General features: G+C 44.6%; 1 protein-coding gene across 2 annotated transcripts in view; it reads right to left on the reverse strand.

Annotated features, from left to right (window-relative positions):
* Positions 1-427: 427 nt before the first annotated feature.
* RAB38 (RAB38, member RAS oncogene family) overlaps positions 428-13,263 on the reverse strand; it is a 63,168-nt gene continuing 50,332 nt past the window's right edge. For both annotated transcript variants that reach the window (XM_064140467.1, XM_064140459.1), the window contains one exon: positions 428-830. In XM_064140467.1, coding sequence (XP_063996537.1) covers positions 678-830 — 153 coding nt within the window. In that variant the 3' untranslated portion in view covers positions 428-677. The remainder of the gene's footprint in view (positions 831-13,263) is intronic.

A 13,263-nucleotide genomic window follows, 5' to 3' on the forward strand; every position in this document is an offset into this window, starting at 1 on the left:
CATTTTGCTTTATCTGGAAACAATGGTGACAACTATGAGAATGTAGCTTTTAAGGAAAAGGGAGCAATTACTACATCCAAGTTCAGTCTCAGAAGCTAACATCATCTGGGGAACTGGATGGCATGAAAGGTTGTGTAAGGTTCAGTCCTGCCACCTCACCAAGGAAACTGAACTGGTTACAGGAAGATCACACTGTGAGTGTTCTCACTGCCTCTTTCTGAATAGCTGTATTTTCAGTGTCATCATGTTCCTCATATGAAACAAGATCATTCAATTTTGAGGAGAGACAAAACAGTATAATGATGAGAGTTGCCTGGTCAAGATATTGAGAAGACAAGTTGTTGAGAAGACAAGCTGGAGAACCAGTGGATGGGTATTGTTGCAGTCACATCACAAATAAGAGCCTTCAGAAACCACATTGCATAGAAATAGGTTTTGATATCACTGGTGGTGTTACATAACTGGGGAAACACAGGCATCTCTATGAGTCTTACTTGACCTGTAGCCAAAACCAGTTTTTAATAGATGCTATTACTGAACAGCTTGCAATAAATTCAAAGTACCTCTTTTAGAAAATGGCAATCTGCTTATGGACAATCTGGGCAGTTTGGGTATGATGGGTAAGATATAAACTGTGACCCATAGGTGTACAGCTCTTCTTATAGTCTGGAAGTCTCTTAGGATTTAAAACAAGCTGAACAGCTGACAATCTTGGTGGAATTCAAGTGTGGTTTTACAATATCTGGTTCAACAGACTGAACTGGATCACTCTCACTAGCAATTATGTGTTTCACCAAGCATCTGGAAGCTTCATTGATGTTTATATTTTCCTGCAAGTACAAGAGAAAGAGAGGTTGATTAGTCAGTATTAATTACACCATGCTGTGCATTTCCTGTGCATAATTAAACTTTTCTCTAGGCAACATCAAAAGTTTACTTTCCTTAATAAACAGCATTCAAAAACTGACTGCATGAAATAATGCTTACTGTCGTTTTCAAGTTAGTTAGGTTTTATGTATATTATGACTCATCTCCCCTCTAAATTATACACAGAGCTCACTTGAAATTACCCAAAACTCCTGGTGACTTGATTGCTTTAATAAACTAAACAAACCAATGCCAGAGGGATGTTAAAGACAGATGCCTTAAGGAAAGCTCTAGAGTTCGTATTTTGCTTCTTGAATAATGTTTATTCCAATTTTGAAATTGTTAATTGCCTATCAGACATTATAGCCATCAACAGGTTCTGCACTTTGGCCACAACAACCCCAAGCAGTGCTACAGGCTGGGGACAGCATGGCTGGAGAGCAGCCAGGAAGAAAGACACCTGGGGGTACTGGTAGATAGTAGCTGAAGATGAGCCAGCAGTGTGCCAAGTGGCCAAGAGAGCCAATGGCATCCTGGCCTGCATCAGGAACAGTGTGGCCAGCAGGACAAGGGAGGTTATTCTTCACCTGTACTCAGCACTGGTCAGGCCACACCTTGAGTGCTGTGTCCAGTTCTGGGCTACTGAATTCAAGAGAGAAGTTGAGATACTGGAAAGTGTCCAGAGAAGGGCAATGAGGCTGGTGAGGGGCCTGGAACACAACCCTGTGAGGAGAGGCTGAGGGAGCTGGGGGTGAGCAGCCTGCAGAAGAGGAGGCTCAGGGGTGACCTCATTGCTGTCTACAGCTACCTGAAGGGAGGCTGTGGCCAGGTGGGGGTTGGTCTCTTCTGCCAGGCAACCAGCAATAGAACGAGGGGACATAGTCTCAAGTTGTGCCAAGGGAGCTATAGGCTGGATGTTAGGAGGAAGCTTTTGGCAGAGAGAGTGATTGGCATTGGAATGGGCTGCCCAGGGAGGTGATGGGGTTGCTGCCTCTGGAGGTGTTGAAGCAAAGCCTGGCTGAGGCACTTAGTGCCATGGTCTAGTTGACTGGATAGGGCTGGGTGCTAGGTTGGACTGGATGATCTTGGAGGTCTCTTCCAATCTGGATGATTCTATGATTCTATGATACTGAATTAAGGATTAATTTTTAGTGGCAGCCACCAACACGTTTAGAATGAGAAGTCAGGCTTTAAGGCCTAAAAAACATTCTCCTAAACTAACTATTGATGTTGATTATGTTTTTTAGATGAAAGGAAATAGAAACCTCCCTGTAGCTTCAGTCCTCTGGTAAATCACATCATGCACACACATATAGATAGTAGCACACACAAATATGTTCACAGATTCATAGAATGGTTTAGATTGGAGTGGACCTTAAAGATCATCTAGTTCTAACCCCCCCAAAATGGGCAGGGACACCTCCCACTAGACTGGATGGCTCAAGGCCTCATCCAACCTGACCTTGAACACCTCCAGGGAGAGAAGGACCATGCACAACTTGCCTCGGCAACCTGTTCTGATGACTCACCACTCTCACTGGAAAGAATTTCTTTCTGATGTAACTTACTGATGACACTCTCTATGCCTGTATCAAGGCCAAGATTCTATGAGGTAAATTTCTAATCCCCCCTGAACTCAATGGCACAGCTCCAAAAAAAATGCCACAGACCACCCCTTTGCACCACAGTGAAGAGATGAAATCTGGAGATATGATGGAAAACATTAATTAGTGCCAAGATTTCACACTTTTCTTCACCTGCAGAAGTAAATGGAAATATTTGCTCCTTGACTGGTAAAGGTTATTAGCTGATTGTAAAAAGCCAACTCTTTTGTCATGTCATTTGCAGGCTACCCCCCTCCCCCCCCCCATGCTAGTTCGAAGCTAGCTAGAATGTTTTGGTGAGAAGGATTAGACTACAGGCTGTGAAAGAGAAACAATGGTGATGTCTACTTCACTCATAGGCTTGCTGAGATGTGTAAGAACAAGAGTATAAACATAGATAAGGCATTTGGGCACAGCCTGGGCTTTGAGTTGCATCTCACTCTAACCTCACCCTCCATCTCTCTGATTAATCCATCTGCTTCCTAACACACACCCCACCCCACCCCCAATTCTTCTTTGGAGCACAAGGCAATGTCTGGGGTAAGGTAGAGGGGTGGGAGAAGGTGGAAGGGAGGTTGGGAGCCCCTCCTGGGGACTCAGGTTTCTGGGAGGGCTGCTGTGTTTCTGTATTGCCTTTTACCTTGTATATACTGTAAATCTCTGCTTGTATATTGTGCTAAGCTGTCAATAATAAGCTTCACTCCATTTCCAGAGCCAGCTGAGTATAGTCTGGGTGATTTCACACAGTATCATCAGGGTTGGAAGAGACCTCACAGATCATCAAGTCCAACCCTTTACCACAGAGCTCAAGGCTAGACCATGGCACCAAGTGCTACGTCCAACCTTGCCTTGAACAGCCCCAGGGACGGCGACTCCACCACCTCCCCGGGCAGCCCATTCCAGTGTCCAATGACTCTCTCAGTGAAGAACTTTCTCCTCACCTCCAGCCTAAATCTCCCCTGGCGTAGCTTGAGGCTGTGTCCTCTTGTTCTGGTGCTGGCCACCTGAGAGAAGAGAGCAACCTCCCCCTGGCCACAACCACCCCTCAGGTAGTTGTAGACAGCAATAAGGTCACCCCTGAGCCTCAAAGTGTTGGGGTGGAGGGGGGGGTGGGTAACATCCAAACCATCACACTCCCCCCCCCTCAAAAAAAAAAAAAAGAAGTAATACATAGCTGGGAACCATCTCTGTACTGAGATGCTAATATGTTACTGTATCACATGGCTCTCTCGGACCAGACAGGCAAATTCCTCATGCACACATCAGAAGCCTTTTTCAGAACACTGTGAAATTTTATTAGGGAAAAAAAAAAGAGAAAATGAAAAAAAAAGTAATATCTTACTTCTGCTTAGAAAGCTGAAGGGAAAACAGGATTGTTAAGTGCACAAAAAACTCCCACATAAAAACCTCTTGCACTGCATTTTCCTTTATTAATGGACTCGTAAGAATTTCATATACCCATGTGTTGCTTCTCTCTTGGGACAGCACAGCTTCTGTAACGTCCTAGGAACTGTCTGAGATTGTGCCCAAACTGATTAATGTGCAGATGTGTAAACAGAAATTCTCTTTGTCAGAGATAAGGCTTAAGATCAGCCTTTTATGAAACTAGGAAAGGGGAGGAGGAATCCAGGCTCACAAAAGCATAAAATGAGTAGAGAGGAATCCAGGCTCACAAAAGCATAAAATGAGTAGAGAGGAATCCAGGCTCACAAAAGCATAAAATGAGTAGAGATGGACATCCCTCAGCCCCACAGGTGATGAGTGGAAGTCCATGTGTGTTCTGGAAGGCTAATAGGCCTATTAGATGTCCTGGCTTGCCCCATCCTTCTGCTGATGGGAAACCAAGGGTGGGAGGAAAACAAAGGCTTAGGCCATTATGTCCACTCCCAAAGTGATAAACAGGTACCCACAGGGGTTTAGGTACTTGTTGGCATCTTGCCCAAATAAGGGTGAGCAAGCCCTGGTCTCACCTAATAAGGTCAGCTTTGCAAATGCCTTCTTGATTGGTGAATCTCTGTGGCCAAAGGAGCCTTTGCACTCAGGCAAATAATAGAAATTGAGCTAAGCTGCAAGCAGTTGTGCTGCTTCTGCCTTACTGCTCTGCCTCAGTGTGTGCTGCTTCTGCCTGGCTGCCTCTGCCTCACAGAGCTGCCCCTGCCTTACTGCTCTTGGATAATGTGTTCTGCTCTGCCTCGTACTTCAGACCAGCTTAGCCCTGATATTTTGGACTTGAACTACCTGGAAAACAAAATGCCTCAATTTTCCCAGCAGAAGGCATTTAAGTGCCTCACAACGTGGCAAGAAGTGCCACCAACATCATGATCTGCACATCTGCAAGAGATCATGTCTGAACCTCTGCAAACCCCCATGTGAAGAGGAACCAGGATCAGGTCAGAGATCCTCTGCCTCTTTCTCAGCACCCTGGAAAGATCTAGAAGCCTTTCAATGGCTGAGCAGTTCCAACACTGCCACAAAGGAGCCAGGGACTACCTTGAAATTCCTACTGCAACACAGTGAGCAGCACAGACTTGCCCTAGGGCTCCAGGTTGCCCATTTGTAAGTGAGGCAAAGCCATTTTGTGGATAAACTTTTCCAGTTCTTCTGATCCCCCTACATGAATAAATTGCCCATAAGCATCCTTCTGAAGGTTTTCCCAACCAAATTAGAACTTAAATTTAACTAATTAGTATATAATTGTGGGTGGGGCTTTCTAGACTACATATTAACTACATATTTTATAATCCCTGACTTGTTAATTTCCCCAAATTAATCAATGTGCCATGCTTAAAAAATCAGAAGGGGAAAACCATGTTATTTTACTCCAGTCAGAACTATACACTCAGTGAAACTGCCACCTCTGCTATGAGGATAGACTGAGAGAGTTGGGGCTGTTCAGTCTGGAGAAGAAGAGGCTCTGAGGTGACCTTCTTGTGGTCTTCCAGGATCTGAAGGGGGCCTACAAAAAGCTGGGGAGGGACTTTTCAGGATGTCAGGGAGTGACAGGACTAGGGGGAATGGAGCAAAGCTGGAGATGGGGAGAGTCAGACTGGACATGAGGAGGAAGTTGTTCAGTATGAGTGGTGAGAGGCTGGAATGGGTTGCCCAGGGAGGTGGTTGAGGCTCCATCCCTGGAGGTGTTTAAGGCCAGGCTGGATGGGATACTCTGGCCAGCCTGATCTAGGGTAGGGTGTCCCTGCTCATGGCAAGGGGATTAGAACTAGCTGATCCTTGTGGTTCCTTCCAATCCTGACTGATTCTATGATTATTAAACTTTCCTTTGAACAACTATAACTTTTTTGGGGGAGGAAGAAAGACAAATTTGAACACAGAAGTATTGCTTATAAAACACAAATTATTTAGTTTTGAGAATACAAAAATCCAAGAAAACTTCTCTTTTTCTGCATTGCTCCTCCTCCCCTAAAATGAAATTATTTACCAAATTTGACCCATATTTCCTATCAGTTAACTGCATTCTCAGTTGAGTTTGCTGCTTTCCTGTCTACCTACTGAATATCTGTGAAGTGGCATTACATCCAGGTAGAGATCATTCTCAGCTCTGACTATTCTGTCTGAAAAGGATTCTGCTTTGCGTCCATACCCACCTTACTCTCTGCCAGGGCACCAACACATCAGATGCACCTTCTGTAGTATATGTGACTGAGCTCTTACTTCTTTGAGCAATATGTGCTGGTTTGAGAGGATGCACTCTTTAAAGTGTTCAAAATCCTCCCTTTTGTTCTGTGTGAAAGGCAAGGAATAAAAAGTCCTGTCCATAGTGTGTGTTTGAGCAGAGGTTTTTTTCTGATTCTGAACATTTGTATGGTCACAACAACCCCAAGCAGCACTACAGGCTGGGGACTGAGTGGCTGGAGAGCAGCCAGGAGGAAAGGGACCTGGGGGTACTGATAGATAGTAGGCTGAAGATGAGCCAGCAGTGTGCCTAGGTGGCCAAGAGAGCCAATGGCATCCTGGCCTGCATCAGGAACAGTGTGGCCAGTAGGACAAGGGAGGTTATTCTGCCCCTGTACTCAGCACTGGTCAGGCCACACCTTGAGTGCTGTGTCCAGTTCTGGGCCCCTCAATTCAAGAAAGATATTGAGGTGCTGGAACATGTCCAGAGAAGGGCAACACAGCTGGTGAGGGGCCTGGAACACAAACCCTATGAGGAGAGGTTGAGGGAGCTGGGGGTGTGCAGCCTGGAGAAGAGGAGGCTCAGGGGTGATCTTATTACTGTCTACAACTACCTGAAGGGGCATTGTAGCCAGGTGGGGGGTGGTCTCTTCTCCCAGGCAACCACCAATAGAACAAGGGGACACAGTCTCAAGTTGTGCCAGGGTAGGTATAGGCTGGATGTTAGGAGGAAGTTCTTCACAGAGAGAGTGATTGGCATTGGAATGGGCTGCCCAGGGAGGTGGTGGAGGCACCATCCCTGGGGGTCTTCAAGAAAAGCCTGGATGAGGCACTTAGTGCCATGGTCTGGTTGACTGGATAGGGCTGGGGGATAGGTTGGACTGGATGATCTTGGAGGTCTCTTCCAACCTGGTTGATTCTATGATTCTATGACTGTCTAAGCTGTCTGGATGAAAACTTCTGCCAGAGTACAAGGGGAACAAGAGAGGAAGAGTGACTCTAGGAGACAGCACAGCTGTTTTAGAGCTTATGTTTAGTACCAGCCTTCTTCCATAGTTCTGATGCTGAGTGGTTTGTGGTATGGACAAGAAGTGACACATGAAGTAATTTGCTGCAAGGAGCCTCTTTTCATACCAACAAAGCAACTCCTGCTATCCTAGCTCTTGACTAGTTCCTTTCTGATGTTCCTATTGCTTCTGCTACAGTCCTAATCCTATAGTGTCTACTCCATACCCTAAGTGTGTGGATCAGACATTGCTATATTCTGGTCCGTCTAATGAAATATTGATTTCTGCCCCTCTTTTCCTACAGTGTGTTTTGCAATAGAAAAATCAATACTCTGCTAGGCAGCAGAGCAACTGCAGGCAGTAGAAGGTGATCTGCTATCCAAACACAGACACTTAGAGACCTGGTAATTTCAGAGAGTACAAGGTGTTGAAAGGCAATCTAGGGAAGGACAGAGAAAAAGGAGGAGGTCAAAATCTGCCCAACAAATGCAAAGAAACAAACAAATAATCACAGACACTCTACTGATTATACTGACACATGGAAACAGCCCTAATTAATTATGTTTCAAGATATAGGTGGGACAACAGAGTGAAATAATGTCTTTCTGTGTGCCTCTATGTTGGAATGCCTTAACTGTCATCTCCCTTATGGCTTTTATTCTGCACAGAACAGCACAGGAATTGTGCTAACTAACCCTCTCCTCTCCTCTCTTTGTTGCATTTATCTGTTGCACCTTTCTGTGACAGGGAAGCACTACTAAGGCTGTTTATCAAATGGATAAAACACAGAGCCCTGAACATGAAACCTGGTTCAGTACATAGGAGCTAGCTGGAAAGTGGGAGATAGCATACATAATTTGAAGTGTTCTCATGATGAAGTAGGAAAACTAAAACCCACATCTTTTTTTATTTCCCAAAGCTCACTGAAGACTTTTTACTGCAAGACCCCAAAAATCAAAGGTCTTCCCTGAACTGTGATGCTTTTGTTGCCAAAAATTCTCTCTTTCTCTCCATTTCTCACAATGACATCCTGATTTATTATTGTATCTCTTAAGAAACCCTTTTCTGGGCATCTCCCCTTGCTCTGTCTCCTGATGTACCTAACCCATCTGTATGTACCTGACCCACTTCTGTAACTTTCATGCCTCCATAAGCCCCAGCAACTGAAAGACACTATCACAGTCAGTGATGCAAGAACTAAGTTGTGTTTCTAGCCCAAAATGACCTCCCCTGCATCAACCTGCCAATGTCTGCTAAATCAAGGATCTGAACCCAGCTCCTGTGATGAAGTTTGATTACTTGAATCAGTCTTTTTGCCTCCATCAAGAAGGAATACAAGAGTGAAAATCAGCACATGCTACTCTTTATTCTATCGCCAAAAAAAGCAAGGCTGATAAAACAACTCTCAACAAGCTCTGGAAGCCAGAAAGGAAGACACAAAGGAAATTACAGTTTGCTTTGGAGATTGATCTCCTTCATGTGTATCTTTTCAAAGGTTTTATGGAAAGAATAGCAACTTGGGGAAGGGGAGGAGAGTTGTATGATTGGAAACCATTGCTATGGGAAATAATGTTGTAGCCTCATAACACAACAATCAACTGAAATGAAAATACTGTACTGCAAGTGCTTAAAGCACCACCAAGCTCAGCAAGCTTCTTTGCATTCTGGTTTGCCTCCCCTTTTATCTGTGTCTCTAATGCAGAACATTCACATAGAATCATAGAATCATAGAATCAACCAGGTTGGAAGAGACCTCCAAGACCATCCAGTCCAACCTATCACCCAGACCTATCCAGTCAACTAGACCATGGCACTAAGTGCCTCAGACAGGCTTTTCTTGAACATCTCCAGGGATGGTGCCTCCACCACCTCCCTGGGCAGCCCATTCCAATGGCAAATCACTCTCTCTGTGAAGAACTTCTTCCTAACATCCAGCCTATACCTACCCTGGCACAACTTGAGACTGTGTCCCCTTGTTCTATTGCTGGTTGCCTGGGAGAAGAGGCCACCCCCCACCTGGCTACAATGCCCTTTCAGATAGTTGTAGACAGTAATAAGATCACCCCTGAGCCTCCTCTTCTCCAGGCTAAACAACCCCAGCTCCCTCAGCCTCTCCTCATAGGGTTTGTGCTCCAGGCCCCTCACCAGCTTTGTTGCCCTTCTCTGGACATGTTCCAGCACCTCAACATCCTTCTTGAATTGAGGGGCCCAGAACTGGACACAGTACTCAAGGTGTGGCCTGACCAGTGCTGAGTACAGGGGAAGAATAACCTCCCTTGTCCTACTGGCCACACTGTTCCTGATGCAGGCCAGGATGCCATTGGCTCTCTTGGCCACCTGGGCACACTGCTGGCTCATCTTCAGCTTACTGTCTATCAGTACCCCCAGGTCCCTTTCCTCCTGACTGCTCTCCAGCCACTCACATCTAGAGCACTCCACTTTAATACATGAAATAAATCTCAGACTACACTGGCTCTTAGCTCTTTAAAGAAGACAAAAGGCCTTTGCTAGCTTTATAGGTCTGCCTCACTTTCAGATGAAAGTTTGCTTTCTTTGCCACATAGATAACTTAGATTTTTCTGTCTGTTCTTTTTTGTTTCTACTTTCTGCTGTGAAACTCTCTCTACAGTTCTGTAGTTTTCTTTCTCTGATTGAATCTGGTGCTTATGAGTCTTAACTTGAAAGTCAGGCTGAAGAGCAATGTGCTCTGAGCTAGCACAGCTTTCAGGCATGACCTTAGACTCTGCTGATGGAGTTGAAGGAAATTGACTTCTCTTGAGTAAACATTTACAAATTCTGAAATATTCAGGTACTAGATGGAAGCTTAGTGAGGATCACATAGCTTCCACATTTTATTACTACTATGCACTAAAACTCAGGATCATGGAAATAGCTTTCAAGTCATTTTACCCTGCACTCTGCTGCAGCAAGCACTCTGAGGTAATGACACCACACGCACCCTTAGCAGAGCTCTCCTGGAAAGAATAGTAGGCTGAAGATGAGCCAGCAGTGTGCCCAAGTGGCCAGGAGAGCCAATGGCATCCTGGCCTGGATCAGGAGCAGTGTGGCCAGTAGGACAAGGGAGGTTATTCTGCCCCTGTACTCAGCACTGGTCAGGCCACACCTTGAGTACTGTGTCCGGTTCTGGGCTCCTCAATTCAAGAGAGATGTTGAGGTGCTGGAATGTGTCCAGAGAAGGGCAACAAAGCTGGTGAGGGGCCTGGAACACAAACCCTATGAGGAGAGGCTGAGGGAGCTGGGGGTGTGCAGTCTGGAGAAGAGGAGGCTCAGGGGTGACCTCATTGCTGTCTACAACTACCTGAAGGGAGGCTGTAGCCAGGTGGGAGTTGATCTCTTCTGCCAGACAGCCAGCAACAGAATAAGGGGACACAGTCTCACGTTGTGCCAGGGGACCTATAGGCTGGATGTTAGGAGGAAGTTCTTCACAGAGAGAGTGATTAGCATTGGAATGGGCAGCCCAGGGATGTGGTGGAGTCACCATCCCTGGGGGTGTTCAAGAGTGGATGAGGCACTTGGTGCCATGGTCTAGTTAACTGGATAGGGCTGGGTGCTAGGTTGGCCTGGATGATCTTGGAGGTCTCTTCCAACCTGGTTGATTCTATGATTCTATGATTCAGTCCCCAGGGCACAATACTTAGCAGACAAGAAGTTATCTACTTAACCCAGTTTGATAAGGATCTGAAAAGCACAGCCAGCAGCCTTTCTGGGCAATCTGGCTAGGACTGCTGACAGCAAAATTGCAGCAGGGATAAGAGGAACTCACATACAATTACAGCACAGCTCTGGTCAGTCAGAAGGTATCTCAAGTTATTTCTGAAGCACATTTAGTTTTGTGTGACCTGTCTGTTTTGACGCACAAGTTCCATTTTCATTATAAAGTGATAATAAGCTTGAAATTGCTGCTTTTCTAATCCAAGTCAAAAGCTCATCTCTTTGAACTAGGAATGGGGGTGAAAACAGTTTAAAGCCTTAGAAATGTGAGTGAAGCTCTCAGCTATTCTGGCCACATACTGAGTAGTAAAATGTGTGACAGGAAGGAGAGATTGCCTTCCTTTAAAAAGGTGCATCTTTCATAGTACTTGTAGGCATTACATTTACTGTTCATGGCTGTTTTGTGACTCTCTGGGCATGTGTCTTTCAGACTGCAAGCAACATGAGACAATTGATTATGCATATATAAAAGAGACCAGGGTCTCCACTGGATATATGGTGAAGCTGGTGAGAGGCCTGGAACACAGCCCTGTGAGGAGAGGCTGAGGGAGCTGGGGGTGTGCAGCCTGCAGAAGAGGAGGCTCATGGCAGAACTCATTGCTGTCTACAACTACCTGAAGAGAGGTTGTAGCCAGGTGGAGGTTGGTCTCATCTTCCAGGCAAGCAGCAGCAGAACAAGGGGACACAGTCTCAAATTGTGCCAGGAGAGGTCTAGGTTGGATGTTAGGAGGAAGTTCTTGCTAGAGAGAGTGATTGGCATTGGAATGGGCTGCCCAGAGAGGTGGTGGAGTTGCCATCTCTGGAAGTGTTCAAGAAAAGCCTGGCTGAGGCACTTAGTGCCATGGTCTGGTTGATTGGACAGGACTGGGTGCTAGGTTGGACTGGATGATTGTGGAGGTCTCTTCCAACCAGGTCAATTCTATCATTCTATGATATGTATAACTTCCAACTACACTGCATTGTGCTGTTGCCCAGCAGGACCCTTCTTACAAATTCAGTCTTTGTAGGGATTAGAACATTGGAACTTTAGATTAATGTAAGAACAAACCCAATATATGACAAAGCATTAGGTGGCTCAAATGTTTTATACTGAATTTGTTAACTCAGAAAACCCCAAACCAAACCCAAAACCAGCACCAGAGGATAACACAGTGATGGGTTTTGCTGTAATCTGCCAGTGCCATAGACAACATTTCAAAGTTATTGACAGTTTGAAATGTGGTAGGGACATATGCAGCATGCTACTTTCTGCAAGGCAACCAGAACTTAGAGATGTATTTTTTTTACAAGCAATCACCTTTGTTTTCCTGAACTGCATAAATCATATTCAGTTTGCTCTGAAGGCTATAACATTTCCAAGCACGTCTCCAGAAAACCCCTGGAGATCTAATTATTCTGGGATACCACAGAAAAGAGTTATTACTTATTTGAACTGCTAAAACTGCTAGTTGCAAGATGATGACTTCTCTGACAGTGTTATTCTGCTGGAGAAAAGAGTTTCCATTCTCTACAGCAAGCATTGATAGATACTTTTTTTTTTTCTGTCCCAGACCAGAGTTCAATTATTTAATATGCTCTAGGCTGAAAGTCTACCAGGTACATGCAACAGCCAACATTTTAAAATAGCAGTAATAACAACTTTGGTTTAGAAAAAAATGTCTAGGTATTAGTTCAGAACTTAGACCAAGTGGGGAAATTATTCTGCTCTAACAGGCTAAATGTTGTAATTCTACTGTCTTTACTGGAATTACTTTCTTTTCTCTTTTCTTTTCTTTTCTTTTCTTTTCTTTTCTTTTCTTTTCTTTTCTTTTCTTTTCTTTTCTTTTCTTTTCTTTTCTTTTCTTTTCTTTTCTTTTCTTTTCTTTTCTTTTCTTTTCTTTTCTTTTCTTTTCTTTTCTCTTTTCTTTTCTTTTCCTTTCTTTTCTTTTCTTTTCTCTTTTATTTTCTTTCCTTTCCTTTCCTTTCCTTTCCCTTTTTCTTTTATCTCCTTTTCTTTTCTCTCATTTTCTCTCCTTTCCCTTTCTCTCATTTTGCTTTCTCTCCTTTCCCTTCCTCTCCTTTCCTTTCCTTTTTCCTTTTCCTTTTTTCTTTTCCTTTCTCTTTTCCTTGCTCTCCTTTTCACTCCTCCTCTCTCTCCTTTTCTCTCCTTCTTTTCTTTTTTTCTTTTTCCTTTCCTTTCCTTTCCTTTCCTTTCCTTTCCTTTCCTTTCCTTTCCTTTCCTTTCCTTTCCTTTCCTTTCCTTTCCTTTCCTTTCCTTTCCTTTCCTTTCCTTTCCTTTCCTTTCCTTTCCTTTCTCCTTCCCTTTCTCCTTCCCTTTCTCCTTCCCTTTCTCCTTCCCTTTCTCCTTCCCTTTCTCCTTCCCTTTCTCCTTCCCTTTCTCCTTCCCTTTCTCCTTCCCTTTCTCCTTCCCTTTCTCCTTCCCT

The sequence above is a fragment of the Pogoniulus pusillus genome, chromosome 3 (assembly GCF_015220805.1).
Source record: "Pogoniulus pusillus isolate bPogPus1 chromosome 3, bPogPus1.pri, whole genome shotgun sequence".
Taxonomy (NCBI): Eukaryota; Metazoa; Chordata; class Aves; order Piciformes; family Lybiidae; genus Pogoniulus; species Pogoniulus pusillus.